The following is an 18,419-nucleotide window of genomic DNA, read 5'->3' as shown; positions in this document are numbered from 1 at the left end:
GGGCTGCGCGGCGATGGCCTCCTGCGCCGAGATCTTGCGCAGCGAGTTCCCCGAGCTCGACGGGGAGGTGTTCGCCTACGTGACCGGTGAGGGGGCGGCGGGAGGCCCCAGGGGGTGGGGCCCGGCGGGGCTCGGGGATGCCCTGCCCGGTGTCTCGGCGGGGTTCCCGCTTCTTCCCGGGGCGCCCGGCCGCCGCCCCGCGGCTCTGAGGTGAGGCGGGCGCCGCTGCCCTCCCCTTGATCTCGAGCGTCCCCAGCCCCCGAGTGGGGCCCGCAGGCTCCTGCTCTGCCTGGCGCGGGGGAGCCGGGCTGGTCCGCTCCGCCGCCTGCCCTGCCAGGGCCGGTCTGAGACACCGGGAGACGCTGGGTGTCTTCCCCGGAAACCGAGCCTCTGGAGCGGCCCCGCTCGGCGAGACGCGTGCGCTCTCCTGCCGCCTTGCGCCAGCTCCCCACGCGCGGAGATTCAGTCACAGGCTGGCCCGGCTCATAGAATCATAGACTATCAGGGTTGGAAGGGACCTCAGGAGGTTCTAGTCCAACCCCCTGCTCAAAGCAGGACCAATCCCCAACTAAATCATCCCAGCCAGGGCTTTGTCAAGCTGGGCCTTAAAAACCTGTAAGGATGGAGATTCCACCACCTCCCTAAGTAACCCATTCCAGTGCTTCACCACCCTCCTAGTGAAATAGTGTTTCCTAATATCCAACCTAAACCTCCCCCACTGCACCTTGAGACCATTGCTCCTTGTTCTGTCATCTGCCACCACTGAGAACAGACAAGCTCCCTCCTCTTTGGAACCCCCTTTCAGGTAGTTGAAAGCAGCTATCGAATCCCCCCTCATTCTTCTCTTCTGCAGACTAAATAATCCCAGTTCCCTCAGCCTCTCCTCATGAGTCATGTGCTCCAGCCCCCTAATCATTTTTGTTGCCCTCCGCTGGACTCTTTCCAATTTTTCTACATCCTTCTTGTAGCGTGGGGCCCAAAACTGGACACCGTACTCCAGATGAAGCCTCACCAATGTTGAATAGAGGGGAATGAAAACGTCCCTCGATCTGCTGGCAATGCTCCTACTTATATTGCCCAAAATGCCCTTAGCCTTCTCGGCAACAAGAGCACACTGTTGACTCATATCCAGCTTCTCGTCCACTATACCCTAGGTCCTTTTCTGCAGATCTGCTGCCTAGCCATTCGGTCCCTAGTCTGTAGCTGTGCATGGGATTTTTCTGTCCTAAGTGCAGGACTCTGCACTTGTCCTTGTTGAACCTCATCAGGTTTCTTTTGGCCCAATCCTCTAATTTGTCTAGGTCCCTCTGTATCCGATCCCTACCCTCCAGCGTATCTACCACTCCTCCCAGTTTAGTGTCATCTGCAAACTTGCTGAGAGTGCAGTCCACGCCATCCTCCAGATCATTAATGAAATCATAGAATATCAGGGTGGGAAGGGACCTCAAGAGGTCATCTAGTCCAACCCCCTGCTCAAAACAGGACCAATCCCCAGACAGATTTTTGCCCCAAATGGCCCCCTCAAGGATTGAACTCGCAACCCTGGGTTTAGCAGGCCAATGCTCAAACCACTGATCATATCCCTCCCCCCTCATCAGAAGGCTTGCTGCTTGTGGGGGAGGCTTCAAACCCTGGTGTCTGAGGTGGGGGAGTCTGATTATCTATGTGCTTCTACAGCCCCCAGCAGCCTAGTCAGAGCCTTTCAAATATTAATGAAATTATTCTCAATTCCTGTGAGAGAGGGAGTCTGATCCCGTGATGGGGATCTGAGGCACAGAGACACTAAGGCACCTCATTCCAGTTGGCTTTGATGTCAGTGAGGAGCCTAAATCCCTTTGAGGATCTGGGCCAAGTGACTTGTGCATGGTCACACGGGACAGCTGTGGCAGAGCCTGGAATTGAACCCACAGCTCTCTTATTTGGTTTCTTCGATTGGCGCTAGAGTCCCAGCCCACTACCTTAAGCCCAGAATGATCCTTATTGCTCAGTGGAGTTGTTAGGATGATGAAGTGCTGAGCCCGTGACGCTGGCTGTTATTTGGGTTGGGATTATTTGGGGCTTGTTGCTCAGTGGCTTGTCTCTTTCCTCTTGCAGGGATCCTGCATAGTGGCAGTGCAGATTTTGAGTCTGTGGATGATCTGTTTGAAGCGGTGGGAGAGCTCTTGCAGGAAGTGTCCAGAGACTCCAAAGATGATGAGGACATCCGGGATATCTGCCAGAGGATGTACAACACCCTCCACCTGTAAGTATTCTCTGTCAAGTGACGTGGTGGGAGGCTCTTGGGCCTCAGTGTAAGGATCTGGAAACAGGCCTGGGGCCAAGGCGGTGAGAGATCAGGTGGGCTCTGGGTCTTGTGACGTGTTGGAGCCTGCATTTTACTTTGGAGCTGTGCTGACAAGTGTCAGCATCTGGAACTTATGGAATGAGGATGTAAAACGGAGTGACAGAGAATAACTTTGGGCAGCATCTGAGACTCATGTGGGGAGGTGTGTGGCAGATGGGAACGTTGCAGGAGAGGATGGTATCTTGGCACCTTTACTCCCTGACTCTCCTGTATGTTACAGAGATGAGGAAAACTCACGGGGATGCAGCCAGGTGCTGCTGGATGCACCTATTCAGCTTTCCAAGATCACAGACAACTATGGTAAGTAACGAACACTGAGCAGCCCTTGCTCCTAGGGAATTGACCTTAAGTGCCTGAGCTGCTCATCTGACTGGACAGTCTCCCAGCTGATCTGCTCCTTCCAACAGAAGCATGGTTGTGGTGGGAAGTTTATAAACCCTGGAGTTTATGGATTGGAATGAGACTCCCTCCTTGGAATGTTGAGGAGCTCATCCTGTGGTCTTTGAGACCGAGAGCTCTAATGGGAAGAACAGAACTAGGAATAAAGCCTTGAATTCTATTCTCAGCTCTGCTACTCACTAGCCGTGTGATTTTTGGGCAGGTCATTTCACCTCTCTCCATCTGTAAAATAGGTTATTAATTTTCCTGCCAGGGAGCTGGGTAGATTTATATTAAGCACTGAGCTTGCCTCGGCAGAAGGTGCTGGAGAGAGAGAAGGGCTGAGTGTTACTGTGCCTTTCTTGTTGATTGCAGATTCTGGCGTCGACCTGTTGCCGACGCTGTTGCTAAAGAGAGACCAGAACTCAGTAAGTAAGAAAGGGATACGTCCTGCTCATGCTGTTACCAGCCTGCCCGCTGCATTGCTCGAGATGCTGAGAGGGCCTTGCTTTCTTACACATATATCCACACAATAGGCTGGGGAGTGAGGCTTTCTCTCTAGATGTTGACCTTGCTTTCTCTCTGTTCACACCTTCACTTTTATGTGTGGGGCTGCTTGGTCTTGATCTGGTAAACAGAATTACCTAGGTAATTGTAGGCCTGGGAGCCTGACATTGATCCTGGATAGATTAGTGGAACAGCTGATAGAATTAGAAGAGGGTAATAATACCAATCAACATGGCTTTATGGAAAACAGATCCTGTCAAACTAACTTGATATCATTTTTTGATTAGATAACAAGTTTGGCTGATAAAGGTAATATCAGTGTTGATGTAATATACTTAGACTTCTCCAAGGGGTATGACTTGGTACCGCATATTTTGATTTAAAAAACTAGAACAGTTTAAAATTAACAGTGCATGGATTAAAAACTGGCTAACTGATAGGTCTCAAAATGTAATTGTAAATGGGGAATCATCATTGGGTGTGTGTGTTTCTAGTGAGGTCCCACAGGGATCAGTTCTAAGCTATTTAATATTTTTGTCAATGACCTGGAAGAAAAAATAAAATCGTTAATGATAAAAATCTGTAGATGAGACAAAGCTTGGGAGCGGGGAATAGTAAATAAGGAAGAGGATCACTCGGTGTGCTGGGTGCAATTGTGTTTCAGTACAGCCAAATGTAAAGTTCTACATTTAGGAACAAAGAGTATAGGCCATACTTACAGGATACAAGACTCTGTCTTGAGAAGAAGTGACTCGGGAGGGTGGGGGACTTGGAGGTCATGGTGGATAATCAGCTGAACGTGAACTCCCAGTGTGATGCTATGGGCAAAAGGCCTAATGTGATCCTTGGCCGTATAAAGAAGACCTTCAAGCAGGAAGGTGATATTACCTCTTTATTTGGCACTGGTGCAACGAGTACTGGAATGCTGTCCGTTTCTGATGTCAATTAATTCAAGAAGGATGTTGATAAATTGGAGAAGGCTCAGAGAAGAGCCATGAGACTGATTAAAGGATTGGGAAACCTGCCTTAGACTCAAGGAGCTCAATCTATTTAGCTTAACAAAGAGGCGGTGACTTGATCACAGCTTAGAAGTACATATATGGGGAACAGAAATTGGATGATAAAAGGCTCTTAAATTTAGCAGACATAGATATAACAAGATCCAAAGGCTGGAAGTTGTAACTAGACATCTTCAGATTAGAAATAACTTTTCTAGAAAATATGTACTAGTACAACCACAGCTGTTTGACTGGAAGGAGGAAATAAATTAAGGGAGGTCCCCTGACCTGTGATATACAGGAGGTCAGACTGGATGATCACAGTGGTCCATTCTGGCCTTAAAATCTATGAATTTATTAAATATTGGAACCCCAGCCAGACTTACTAACCATGTAGCTGGAGTTAGTATCTGACTGCCAAAGGCCCATCTTACTGGCTAAGTGGAATGGTTAATGGGGCAGAGTGAGTGGTGGGGAGGGTGGGCTGTCTTGGGGTGGGGGGGGAGTGTTAGAGACCGTGAATTGGCAGAAGAAACTGGGAGACTCTCAGGTTCCTAGAATCATAAAAATGAGACCTGGGGGAAGAGCAAATGGTTAGATCCCATCAAGTTTGTCCACCACTCCAGGGCAAGATTATTCCCCCCAGGTAATTGATTCTCCACGGATTTGTCCAAACAGCTCCCAGCTGGAGCTGTGACCCTGAAATGCCTGTTAGTGCCATCTGCACCCTCTTAGTCACATCCTCGTGTCCCACCTAAACAATTGACCCGTCCTCCTCGAAATTTCCACCCATCAGGGATTTTTCCCTCCGAACTAGGTTCTTCCCCCTTACTCTAGTCAATTGTTCCAGGCCCCTGATGGTCATTCTTGCTCTTTTCTGAATGCCCTTCCTTGTGTCCCAGATGGTGAATGCCAAGAAGCTGGAGAAGGCAGAAGCCAAACTGAAGGCCAAGCAGACCAAGAGGACAGAGCGGGATTCCCTGAACCCTGCTGGCCTACTGTGAGTGTGCATGTGGCTGGAGGGCAGGCTCTGATCGCACTGATGAGTGTGGCTCTCTGGGGAGCCTGATATGCTCTGGGGCTTCCCCACACTGAAGCTCTACTTTCTTTCATGTCTGGTTGCAGGGTCCTGGAGGAGGCATCTGCTAGCCAGGCATCCAGCAAGAAGGAGACTCGCATGGAGTCATCGGGCAAGAACAAGTCATACGATGTGCGCATTGAGAACTTCGACGTGTCCTTCGGTGAGCGGTGAGTCCCTGTGGGGTGGGAAGGACCCGGGGGAGGCTGGGAGAGGAGGGGGAAGATTGACATACAGTGGCAGCAATGTGTGTGGGGGAACCCTAGAATAGGTGAGGAGGTGGGATAGGATTGCGGGGCAGCCTGGACTGGAATAGCGAGAGGTGGGGAAGATGCAACAGGTCAGGATTGAGTGCCACTGTGGGGGGGCTTGTCCTCCCTCTGGCTTTGGGCAGCAGTTTTCATGAAGTTCCCAGCAGAACCTACCATCCAATGAAAGTGCTGCTGCTGGGTGCTGCTGTCTCCTTGCAGGTGAACTGTCAGGCTGACTAGATATCGGTCTGTTCTCTTGCCGTAGTGTCCTGCTAACGGGTGCAGACCTGAACCTGGCATTTGGCCGGCGCTACGGCTTGGTGGGCAGGAATGGGCTGGGCAAGACCACTCTGCTGAAGATGATGGCCAGCCGCAGTCTGCGCATCCCCTCGCACATCAGCATCCTCCATGTGGAGCAGGAGGTGGCAGGGGATGAGACGCCGGCTCTGCAGAGCGTGTTGGAGTGCGACACCACCCGCGAGAGCCTGCTGCAGGAGGAGAGGGAGCTGACAGCCAGGATCAACGCTGGCAAGTGAGACTCTGACGTGTAGACCATGCCGGAGCCTAGTGTCCCTGAGAGACCTGTGCTTTCTCCTGCCACGTGCTAGCACTGAAATTGAGCCCTAGGGTCGGCTAGTGGCTTTCATCTCTCCTCCCTGGGGCCGGTCTTGTTCAGATTAAAGCTCCAGTAGGAATGGCGTGCATGCCCCAGGAGCTTGAGTTCTGCTTAGATGAGCCTCCCTGCTTGCCTTCTCCCCCAGCCTAGGTGCACACAACCTGAGAGAGCCGATTTTTAAACCCTGACCATAAAAGAATTCCCTATGCTGCCCTTGTGTCTCCTTCCAGGGGACAAGGTACAGAAGGTGACAGACTGTCGGAAATCTACGCCAAGCTGGAAGAGATCGAGGCAGACAAGGCGCCAGCCAGGTAAGATGAGTCCCCTTTCTGAGCCGGCATGGGGTCTGCCCTTAGCTATCTGCAGCCAGCCTGGGGTGTTGGCTGATGGGTATTTAGACTGGTGGACATGGACTCCAGGATTCAAGGCATGGACTCCTATCAGTGGGATGTCCTTACCTGGCCATGGAATCTAACAAATGGGCTAGAGGTTCTTGTAGCCACTGCTCCTGCCTCATTCTCTACAGCTGGGAGAGGTTGTGACTGGAGGAGCTGGGAGCTCCCCAGAGATTTTTTGGGAAAGTCAGGCTTTCTTACCCTCTAGTGACTAGATTAATGGTGCTCCTCTGGGATTTCCCAGAAGGTGACCGGCTGGGAGATGTTTCCATGTCTGTTGTAAGTAATAGAAACTGAATGTTATGCTGGTCTGAGAGGCAGGGCTGGACTTCTTTGGCTCTGGGCCAGTGCTCTGGAGTCAGTGTCTGATTTCAAACCCCAGAACGTCATGTCAAAACCATCCTGTGCCCTGTTGGGAAGCTGGGATTCCCAGCGTGGCTGCTGCTGTTGGGCAGGAGATGGGTTTCTGCTGGGCCCAAAATCTTGCAGCATCCTTTCGATACCGCAGCAGTCTCCATTGCAGCACTTGTCTTGGATTCTGAGCCCTGTGCTCAGGCAGTTACACGTAGCTGTCGAGTGCATTTCAGGGGCCTGTCTCTCCTCTTCCCCACAGGGCGTCTGTCATTCTTGCTGGGCTAGGCTTCAGTGCAAAGATGCAGCAACAGACAACCAAGTAAGTCTCCCCTGGTCCGTGCATCAAGGTGTCAGTGCTTGGGTAGATTCCTCCCTGCCCTAGGCATGGAGGGGCCTGGGCTGCCCGACCCACTGCTTCTCTCTTGCTAGGCTAGAGACATTAGACTGAACATTGGGCACTGCCAGGTGCTCTGTGGGTCACTGGCGTCCCCTTTGCTGTTGCTGTGCGGGTGGCCTGGAGCGGCTGTAACAGCAGCTGGTATGCTCTTTGGGAGGACTTGGCTGTTTCCCTCCTGAATCAGGCTGCTGCAAATGTGGCAGGGCCCAGAGCAACCCAGCATCATGTGATGCTGCTCTCAAGTTCAGCAGCTGGCACATCATGGCGAGGTTTTGCTACCCCTTGTAACTTCTGAGCCAGGGCCTGCTGCATCTCACCCCTGCTGCAGTGACAAGCTCTCTCTGGGATGACAGCAGAGTTTAAAGGGCACCTCCTTCCCCAGGTGGTGGTGAGCCCTGGCATCTCTGCTGTGGAGGGGTCATGGGGTGAGAGAACAGGGTGACTTGTGGGTGAGGACTTCTTGTGGATGAGCTAAGTCAGGGTGGTTCTGTATTGAGTGCTGATGCCTCCTCTATGTGGCTTTTTCTCTACTCAGAGAGTTCTCCGGGGGCTGGAGAATGAGGTTGGCCTTAGCCAGGGCCCTTTTTGCCAGGTAGGTCTCAGCATGGTCCATATTTGATCTTATTACACTCAGTTCATCTCTGTTAAAGTAGGCTAGACTCCGTGATGGCAGAGCCCAGGAGCTACCTTGGGGTTAGCTCACACTCACTCTGCCAGCAAGGGAGCAGGGCAGTACTGGCTGTGGGGGGAGCCCCCAGCTACTCTGGTCCCAGCCTCTCCTGGCAGCGTAACAAATAATTGAATTAAAACCATCTTACAGTAGATCTACTCATATTTAAACCTGGTATTAACTGTTCTCTCCCTCCTCCTTCCCCCCACTCTCTCTCAGACCAGATCTTCTTCTGCTTGATGGTAAGTGAATGCCATGAATCCCTTCTCATCTCTGAGCTGTGGCCTTGTGGGACGCTCTGAATGCCCTTGCTGGGAATGGGAGACCTGGTATGGCTTTTTGGCCTCATATCCCGAGTGAATGTGCAGCTGTTCACCTGGTGCTGCCAGGGCTGTGGAGATGCCTTGCTGCATGTGGCGCAGTGAGACCCCTGTGTACTGGCTCACCAGAGGAGTCCAGACATCTAAGGAAGTCAAATAGCTTATCCTGTCCCCTCTTCCTCCCTGGCCATTGATCTTGGCTGGCCTGGTGATCTCTGTGTGGGAGATGGCCAGAGCTCTGGCCGGATGATGGTGCCCTGAAGGCAGATCACTTAACACAAATGGGTCACTTAGTACCTAGACTTGGCTGCAGCATTCTCCCTGGAATGATCCCTTCCCCAGTCTCAGGAGTGGAACCAGGTTCCCAGCAATTAGCAAAGCCACCAGGGTGGAACAGTTGGATCCCTTCCCCAGGAGAAATGAGGCAGAATGCAGCTCCCCAAGTTGGTTTGGCCAGGACACGGGTTAACTCCCAACGTTCTGGGCCTCAGTTACACACTTCATGTATATGCTGGCACTGTGGCCCCTTGCAGTGTGCCAGGGCGTGGGGGTCAGCAATGGCTTAGAGGGGAGAGTGCCCACTGCTGAGTCCTCTACATCACACCCTGCAGCGCAGCACCCCCTAGCCCCGTACAGTGCTCACCGTGGGCACTGCTCCTATAGCACTCTGTGCACATAGGAGTCCTTCTCGTCTGTCTCCTGGTTCCAGCCTGAGTCACAGGGGAAAGCCCCTCCACTCTGGGGCAGATGTTGGCTTGTTCAAGGGCTCTGAAGGTGTTAGTATTTGTGTTTATTACCAAAGATGACTTGAAACCTGCCAACCGTGCAAGTTGGGAGCCACCAGATTTTCCCTGTTTGTTGCATCTTGTCCGACTCTCACCCTGTGGGTGTATGCAGTGCCCAGTACATTGTTCCCATGATTCTCTGGGCACTGCTGTAACAGTCCCCTTTCCAATGGTCCTAGTTCTGGAGCAAGTAGTAGCTTTGCATGCTCTTATCAGCTTGCTGTTTGCCATCCTTTGTGAGGGCTGAATCCCCTGATCCCTGTCCCTTTTCTGTTCCCTTTCAGAGCCTACTAACATGTTGGATGTGAGGGCCATTCTGTGGCTGGAGAACTATCTGCAGGTAGGTGAGGATGGCAAAAGGGTCATGTGACCTGTGGCAGGCTGCTGTCTAAGATCACTGGTTCTTTGGTGATGCACCATTGGAGTGGAGATTACTCCCATTACTCCCTAATGGTTTGATAGGCAGTAGCCATGGGATATGGGCCCCTGTGGCACAGGCTGGAGTTCCCCGTTGGTTGGGTGAAGCTCCCCTGGGGTCAATTAATGCCTTGGCTCAGGCCTCCCTGCTACTATCTCCTCTAGACCTGGCAGTCAACCATCCTAGTGGTGTCCCATGACCGGAACTTCCTGAATGCGGTGGCCACTGACATCATCCACCTGCACTCGCAGCGTCTCGAGACGTACCGGGGCAACTTTGAGAACTTCATGAAGATCAAGGAGGAGCGGCTGAAGAACCAGCAGCGGGAGTATGAGGCCCAGCAGCAGTACCGGGAACATATCCAGGTACAGAGGTGGTGGCGTGGCATGGATGTGATCACATCCTGTGAGAAGAGCATCATTGTACCATTCTGGGACTTCCTCCAACAGAGGAGCCAGTTTACAGAACTCATTTGTGTGCAGCATGGCTCTGGCGGTTGCCAGTGGGGGGCAATGGAGGGGCTCCTAGGGGGAACATTTCTAGTCCTCCTTCATACTGACAGCCATAGACTGTTCTCGGGCTGTCCTCCATGTTGCTCTGGCTTTAGAGGGGGATCTGGCCCACAGCTCAGCTCCCGCTGTAGGAGGACAAGCTCTGAGGTGGGGCCTTAGCAGCGGGCAGAGGTTAGTGGCTGGTACCACCTGGGGCCAGGGGACTCTGATATTCTGTTCTCTCCTAGGTCTTCATTGATCGATTTCGCTATAATGCAAACCGGGCATCCCAAGTGCAGAGCAAACTCAAGCTGCTGGAGAAGCTGTGAGTGTTTGGGCCTGGGAGGAGGGGAAGCAGTGGCATGTGTTTGGACTGCACCACTGGCACAGCGGGGGGAGACCGTGACATGCAGTTAAACTATGCCACTTGGCTAGGTGGTAAAGCACCTAATCCTATTTGAGTAAGTAGAAGGTGTTGATGGTTCCACGTGGGCCTGAAACACCGTGGAGTTTCTCTAGGCTTACAGGGCTGGCTCTGGGGGCTGGGAATGCCTCTGGACCCAGAAACGGCCGATCTCTGGCTGACCAGACATAGGGCCTGCTCTTTTGGAGGGGGTCACCTGACCTACATGGTCTGTTCCCCAAGGGTTCATCTCCTCTTTGCTTCCCATCCTGTCTCTGAGGCCACCTGGGGTGAGACTATGGGGCTGGATGGTTGTACAGTATGTGGCTGGGGGTGTCACTGACATACTCCCGGCCCCCTGCCCTGGGGCAGAAGTCCCCCCCACTCCACCCCAGACCAGGGAATTGCATGGCATGTGGGGAGGAGGCACTGTCTTGGCACAGCAATATCTCCGCTCAGAGTGACAAGTTTCTCCTTCTCCTAGGCCGGAGCTGAAACCTGTGGACAAAGAGTCTGAAGTGATGATGAAGTAAGTGACCACAGAGCCCATCATGAGGAACTGGTAGCTCGGTTCCCTGTACTGGTGACTAGCAACCTCAGACCCACAGCTTCCTGCCTCCCAGGTCCTGTTACTGGGAGTGTGCTCTGTAAAACATGGCCTTATCAAGGCTGCAGAAGCTGGTGCCATCTCCCCAGGTTGCCCTCCTCTCTGCCTTCCCTGGTATCAGGCCCAGGCATGCACATACATCCTACTGTTTCCTTGGTTTGCTTGCATCATTCTCATGGTGGGGGCACGGATCCAGGTCCAGGGAAGATGGGTTGGGTGGGCCAGATACAGCCGTGATGGGTGCACACGGCAGGCAGGTGGGGTTCTGTGTTGAACGCCTTCCCTATCCCAGAAGGTGGAGGTTGGCAAGTGTGGAGTAAGCGAAGCAGCGTCCTTTCCTGCCCTCACCCACACACCATGCGAGGCAGGGTATTTCTCCACTTCAGGTATTGTGCTTCCCCCGGCTACCTCTCCCCTTGCCTGTTGTATTCACCTCCCTGGGCTTTCCTCTTCCCCCACCCCCACCCCCTTACAGGTTCCCTGATGGCTTTGAGAAATTCTCTCCCCCAATCCTGCAGCTGGATGAAGTGGATTTCAGCTACAACCCAAGTCACTGCATCTTCCGTGGCCTCTCTGTCTCAGCTGACCTGGAGTCCCGGATCTGTGTGGTACGTACTGGGGACCTGGTCTTCTAGCTGGGATGGGGCCTCAAGGGGATGCTTCAGGAGAGACCTGGCAGGCCCTAGAAGTAGGATTTGGGCAGTTGAGGCAGATGTCGTACAAGGGGATCACAGCTGGAGTGTGGCAAGTAATCCTTTTGTGGCCAGCTGGGGCTGTGGAGCTCTTTGCATTGCTGCAGTATCTGCTGTCCTGTGGCTAGCCCCCCTTGGTGTGGAGGAGGTCCCTGGACAGTGGTAATGGGGGACGGTCAATTATACCTTCCACCCCCAAAATCCAGTCCAGTCTTGGGGCCCCAGTGCGGTCCCTGTGGGACCTAGTCTCTCATCAATTGCTTCTTTGCCCAGGTCGGGGAGAATGGAGCTGGCAAGTCAACCATGTTAAAGATCCTGATGGGAGACCTGGCACCTGTTAGAGGGATTAGACACGCACACAGGTACATCTTGCGTTGCTATTGCCTGGCTTTAGCACATGGGGAGGGGTTGGGGGGGATCGTGGAGTAAGGGCCAAGAGGTCTCTGGATTTGCAAAGGCAGAGGGGATTGTGGGAAATTGCCCCCCATTTGCAGAGTGCTGGAGGGAGCATGGATTATCAGCCACTTCCCCAAAAGCACTATGGGTGGGTCCCCGGAAAGGCTGCTCCTTCTGCCCTGGGGCCACCTCCCGACATCTCCGGTGGCTTGGGGCAACCTGCATTAACATGTTTCCCCAGTTACCAATGGCCAAGAGCTCTAAGCTGTCATGGAGCAGCCAGATCCCCAATCCCTGGGGAAGGCAACCCCCACTCCCGTGCTCCCCCCCTCCCCCCCCGCCACAGACACCACACTTGCGCACACCTTCCCTTCCTGACGCCTCTGTCTCGCTCTTGGCAGCAAGTGGGTGGGGCCAGAGGAGCTCTGGGTAGCGCTGCCTATAATGGCTTCTCTTCTCTGGCTTGGCAGGAACCTGAAAATTGGCTACTTCAGTCAGCACCATGTGGACCAGCTGGACTTAAACATCAGTGCTGTAGAGTTATTGGCCAAGAGGTTCCCAGGTGAGCATCAGACTTCCATGGACATTGACTCTGGGCCATTCTGAGCGCTTGGTGGTGCCAGGTGAGACCTACATTTGATGTCTTGCCTCCTGGGCCAAGTAGAACTGGCACCTTCTGCCAAGCAAGGAGCAGCATTGATGCACTGGGGAGGCCTCCCCTGGATGCAGATAGGAGCTCCTGCCTAGAGAACCAACCACCTCTCGCAGTGCTCTGGGGTCATCCTCTTTCCTCGTCTAATATTTCCCCACCTCACGGGAGCTGCAGGCTCTCTGATATCTGGCTTGAAAAGTTCGGGTAGTGTCACAGTGTGAGTGCTGCAGGGATGTCTGACGCTGCAGACAGCCTGAAATGAGCCATGGGAAGTGATTGTTGTCATTAGGTTTCAGAGTTGTGCATCAGCATTGCAGATTGTTTAGCTGCTGATCATTTTAGCAGCAAAAGCCCCAATTGCTCCTCTCCCAGCTGCCAAAACCTCCAGCTTTCTCCTCTCTGATGTAGCTTTACCTTATATACAAATGTGCAGCACTGAATTTAGGGACATTGTCACTTGAATTTCATCTCAGCCAGTACCCTGGAGCCCCTGTCCTGATTGTGTCACTCAGGTTCATATTGAAGCCTCTGTGAATTTCCTCCATTCTGCTGCTGCATTTCCCTCTTCCTGCACTTAAGCACTGCAGATTCCGGGGGGCTTGGTGCAGAACCTAGGTCCAGCTTGCCTGGCTGACTGGAAGCTCTGAGTTAGTATCTTGGGAGCTAATGCCCGCAGGCCAGGGCTGGGTTGTGACATTCTCCCTGTGTTCTGTTTCAGGGAAGACAGAGGAGGAGTACCGTCACCAGCTGGGAAGCTACGGAGTCTCCGGGGAGCTGGCCGTCCGCCCTGTCGCCAGCCTATCAGGAGGTCAGAAGAGCCGAGTGGCATTTGCCCAGATGACCATGCCCTGGTAATCCTCTCCCATATGTTGCTCCTGCTGCTGTTAGTGACACGGCTCTGTCTCTAGGTCCTGTTTGTTTTAGGGAGGAAGCCGAGATGCTGAGAGTCTTTTACTGGCTCTGGCTGAGTAGGAGACCCAATGCCCTGGGGCTTTCTGGGGAAGCATGGTCACCCTGAGGGAGCTATGCATGGAGACAGGCATGCAGCTTGCTCTTGTCATTACCCTTTTGGGCTCAGTCCACAGTCCCATTCTTGGGACATAGGGGTCCCTGTAGCCCACACTGGGCAGAGCAGATACTTGGGGACCTGAGCCTTGACAGAAGACACTGCCATGTAGAGCCCGTCTATCACGTTCTGAGCGGCATGACCAATACACTGGGCTCCCCCGTCCAGCGTGAGACCTTGCTCAAGCCCCGCTAACAGGGGGCCCGTTGTTCTTGACGGTAATACCAGAAGGTGACTGCACTGCAGGCTCTGCACGGGCCTCTTCCAGTGGGATGCTGAGTTGCTGATTCTTTCCTCTCCTTCCAGTCCCAACTTCTATATCCTGGATGAGCCGACAAACCACCTGGACATGGAGACCATTGAGGCCCTGGCGAAAGCGTTGAATAAATTCCGGGTAAGGCTCTCCTGGGTCTGATGCTCCCTGCAGCCTCTTGACTTGTGGTGCTGCAGCATCCCAGCCCAGTGGCAGCCACTAAGAGTAGTTAAAGTGGCCCCAATTATCCTGGCCAGTGGAGAACATGGTGCATTTCCACCATGTCTCTGTGCTTCCTGTCACTTGGCTTGTTTCAGACTTCCCTTGAAAAATATGGTGGTTCTTTTAGTGCCCAGGAAAGTGGCTGACCGGTAAGAGCCAGCCAGAGAGCGGCCCTTCCCCCAACTCTGAGAGATATCTGGACCCGCAGCACCCCCTCTTCTAGGTCAGGGTATCCCCCTGCTCTACCAGCACACTTCACTTCAGCCTGGCCTTCAGCACATTGTACTGTTCCAGTACTAGGCAAAGATGCCGCTTGTGCCATATTTTGTGATGTCTTCATGGGGATGAACTCCTGTTTGCCAGCATGAGATGGGCCCGTCACAATCTCTTGTTTACAGTAATAACTTGACAGGTTAACTCAAAATCCTCCTACTTCCAAAGAGAAGCTACAGCTTGGTCAGGCAAAGCTGAGGGCAGTGGCTGAGTCTCGCCATGAGTCTGGGTGGCCAGTGGCAAACTCTAGCTGTAGGCCAAGGAGTGAAGTGAAAAGCCAGAGTCAAGTCCCTTCTCACTACACACACAACCCCTCTCCAGACTGTGCATTTTTCCCTGCCAGCCTTGGCCCCAGATCTCCCAGGAGGAAAGGTGAGGGTCCCGAGCCAGGCTGGAAGTAGCTTTAGTTCCCCATTACCCCCCTTTGTCCCTCCTGCCTACTTGTACCATGTAAAGTAGGAGTTCCCAGTGGGCCCATTCTGCAATAGATGGAGACCAGAGGTTCCAGTATGCAGTGCAGCCTAGCTATTGGATTGATATAAAGTGGGAGGATGTATCCAGTGGGGCCCACAGAGGTCACTCTTGGGTCTGGAAACTAAGTCAATGGAGGACATGCTTATAACATTTGCAGATGACACCAAGCTGGGAGGGGTTGTGAGCACTCTAGAGGACAGGATTAGAATTCAAAATGACCTTGACAAACTGGAGAATTGGTCTGAAATCAACAAGGTGAAATTCAAAGTAAAGATAAATGCAAAATACTTCACTTGTTAGGAAAGAAAAATGAAATTCACAACTACAAAATGGGGTATAACTGGCTAAGTGGTTGTCATACTGCTGACAAGAATCAGGGGGTTATAGTCGGTCACAAATTGTTGACTTCCAATGTGATGCAGTTATGAAAATGCTAATAGCATTCTGGGCGGTATGAGCAGGAATGGCATATGTAAGACACAGGAGGTAACTGTTCCGCTCAGTGTTGGTGAGCCTCAGCTGAAGTAGTGTCCAGCTCTGGGCACCGCTTTAGGAGAGAAATGGACAAATTGGAGAAAGTCCAGAGGAGAGCGTCAAACCATAAAGGGTTTAGAAAATCTGACCCTCTGAGGAAAGGTTAAAACACTTGGCCTGTTTAGTCTAAAGAAAAGAAGGCTGAGGGGGGACCTGCCAGTCTTTAAATAGGTTCAGGGCTGCTATAAAGAGGTTGGTGATCAGTTGTTCTCCATGTCAACTGGAGGCTGGACAAGAAGCAGTGGGCTTAATCTGCAGCAAGGGAGATTTAGGTTAGATAGTAAAAAATACTTTCTAACTTTAAGGGTAGTTAACCTCTGGAATTGGCTTCCCAAGGAGATTGTGGAAGTTTTTTGGGCAGGTTGGAAAACACCTGTCAGGAGTGACCTCGGTTTACTTGGTCCTGCTTCAGTGCAGGGCCGTACTTGATGACTTCTTGAGGTCCCTTCTGGCCTTACATTTTTATGACGCTGTTTTCTGTGCCCGGACCGTGGTCTGCATCTCCAAGAGCTACTCAGGCCACCCCTGTGGTATCAGCAGCCCTTTGAATCTCTTGGCCTCTAAGCCATGGGGTCAGCAGACTTAACAAGACACACTGCCCTTCCCCATAGTATTCAAGTCGCTATTTAGAGCTGGGCTGTTTCCTGCCCCTCTGGTGTAAAGCACTTTCTCTTTGCACCTCAATCTCAGGGCGGTGTGATCCTGGTGTCCCACGACGAGTGCTTCATTCGCCTGCTGTGCAAGGAGCTGTGGGTGTGTGAGAACGCTACTGTGACACGCATTGAGGGCGGCTTCGATGAGTACAGGGACATCCTGCAGGAGCAGTTCCGGAAGGAGGGCTTTTTATAAAGGAGGCACCCAAACGGTGTGTGAGCTGGCTGGAGTGGGGAAGTGCAGCGGCCGCAATATCCATCTGAAAGGTGCCCAGCGGAGCAGCGGGGACACCACTTGCACCCCATGGACTGTCAGCTGTGCCATCTGCTCTGCCGTCTGTCTTACCCTCCCCCCAGAACTGTGGGGTGTGGAATGGGCCCTCTCTCCTGTCTCTAGAGCTGCACCAGGCCTCTGCTGGGCAGGGGTGAATGGACAGCAAAGTGATGGGGGGAGGGGGAGTCTAAAGCTGCGGAGCGAGGGGAGGGGTGCAGAATGGGTACTGTCTGCTCTGAGCACGTCCTCTCCTCTGCCACCTGCCCAGTGCTGCCTAGCTCAGCCAGTCTCTGCGGCTAGTGGAGGATTGGTGCTCTGAGTGCGCAGGGAACGCTGGGCTTGAGTGCTGTTACCTGTTGCACCTTGAGCTACTCTTCTGCTCTGCTGAGAAGCGGGATGGAGTTCCCTCTCCTACCCCCCCCCCCAATTTTAACTTAAACCATGTGAGGTGCTGGGAAAGGCCTCTCAACCTCTCTGCGGAGAGGAGCTGCCGCCTCCTGGCTTTTTCAGTCATTTTTACCTGCCAAACACTAGTCAAACCCTCTTAGGAACACACTTCTTTCTTCCTGGCCTGACCCTATGCTCCTGTCCCCGTCCTGCTAAGGAGTGGGGGAGCTTATGCTGCTGCTGAAAGGGCCCTGCTTCTTGCTAAGGTCCCTTGGAAATCCTTGACAGGGTTTGCTGTTGTTTTCCCTAAGCTGCAGTCAGTAAGAGCCAAGGGCTTGTGCTGTTTGGCAGAGTAGTGGGCCACTGTGATTCAGACAGGGACACGATCTTGCCTGCACACAAGCTTCTGCCAAACTTAACTACTGCACGAACCCCTGCACCCTTCTCCTAGTTAAAGGCCTCTCCATGCAGGACTAGGCTAGGTCCGTCCCAGCTGCCACCCTATGTTTCATTTCTTTTTCAATGATCAAATACTGTACATTGCAAGGTAAGTTATTGAGCACGGAGTGAAACTCCCTGTTCCTCAGCCCAGTGGTTGCAGTGTAAATAAAACCAGAACTTGATGGCCTTGGAACTCTTATTTCCCTAGTGGATTCCACGTGCTGGTTTCCAGTGTGTTTCTTTACCGTCCTTTCTACTGCTAGTGAATTTGGGCAAGAGGGGCTGGTTACAGTTCCTGCACAATCTCTGCCTCCAGTCAGGAACCGTGCTATGAAAGGGGAATTTGATTATTCAGTTCTTGCTAAAGGACTGAATGAGGGGGAGGGAAAAGATCCAGCCCTCCCTCTTCTGAGCAAAGCCCATAGTACCAGGAGCATATCATGAGCAAAGACTTCTTTGGCTACTACTATTAGAAGGGTGGGGTGTTACAAACAGGCATAGGAATGGGTGGTGGGGTGATGCTGAGGATGCTGTAGCTTGTGTGTGGCCAGATGAACTAGGCGGGGAGAACTTTTTCTAAAGTTACCATCTGTAAGGAGTCTCGTTGCTTGGCCTCTGCTCCCTAGCATGAGGCAGGCACTACTCCCTCCCCAAGCTCTGAAAGCTTTTATGGCAATGGTAACCTCCCCCCCCCCCCCCCCTTTGCTGGCAGTCATCTGTCACCCTTGGAGCAGGACTGCTGCCCATGGAACCCTCCATCAGTTCCTCCTGGACCATGGTTAGCTAAGGAGCTGTGGCTCTTCTTCCAGAACATGCCAAAGCAGGGGTTGGGTATCCTTTGTCATGTCCCTGCCGTCCAGGTTGCTTGTGAAATTGTTCTTGGCACACACTTGCTTTGACATTCCAGCGTTTTCTTTCTTTATTTATTTTTTATGGCAAGAGTATGTGGCACCTTCAAACTGTCCTTGCAGCACCATCAGTAGCAAATGTATGGTCTGCATCTGCCAGGGTAGTGGCCATACAGTGAAGAGACGTAGCCCTGGGGAAACTAACAGGCCTTTTTCAGCCTGCTGGGACAGCTAGTGCTGAG

General features: G+C 52.7%; 1 protein-coding gene across 1 annotated transcript; it reads left to right on the top strand.

The window, feature by feature from the left end:
• ABCF3 (ATP binding cassette subfamily F member 3) lies at window positions 1-17,526 on the top strand. Its single transcript, XM_065410283.1, has 21 exons — window positions 1-86; window positions 2,095-2,242; window positions 2,565-2,644; window positions 3,098-3,150; window positions 5,130-5,227; window positions 5,353-5,475; window positions 5,822-6,088; window positions 6,403-6,483; window positions 7,181-7,240; window positions 7,854-7,910; window positions 8,208-8,230; window positions 9,378-9,433; window positions 9,676-9,876; window positions 10,251-10,327; window positions 10,890-10,934; window positions 11,488-11,620; window positions 11,978-12,066; window positions 12,571-12,662; window positions 13,471-13,603; window positions 14,125-14,212; window positions 16,265-17,526. Exons 1-21 carry the CDS (start codon window positions 14-16, stop codon window positions 16,421-16,423), a joined length of 2,136 nt encoding a protein of 711 aa, XP_065266355.1. The 5' UTR covers window positions 1-13; the 3' UTR covers window positions 16,424-17,526.
• The last annotated feature ends 893 nt before the right edge of the window (window positions 17,527-18,419 follow it).

This window comes from Emys orbicularis, chromosome 9 (assembly GCF_028017835.1).
Source record: "Emys orbicularis isolate rEmyOrb1 chromosome 9, rEmyOrb1.hap1, whole genome shotgun sequence".
Classification (NCBI taxonomy): Eukaryota; Metazoa; Chordata; order Testudines; family Emydidae; genus Emys; species Emys orbicularis.
The sequence above is the reverse complement of the archived record's forward strand: the minus strand, read 5'-3'. Positions and strand labels throughout refer to the sequence as shown.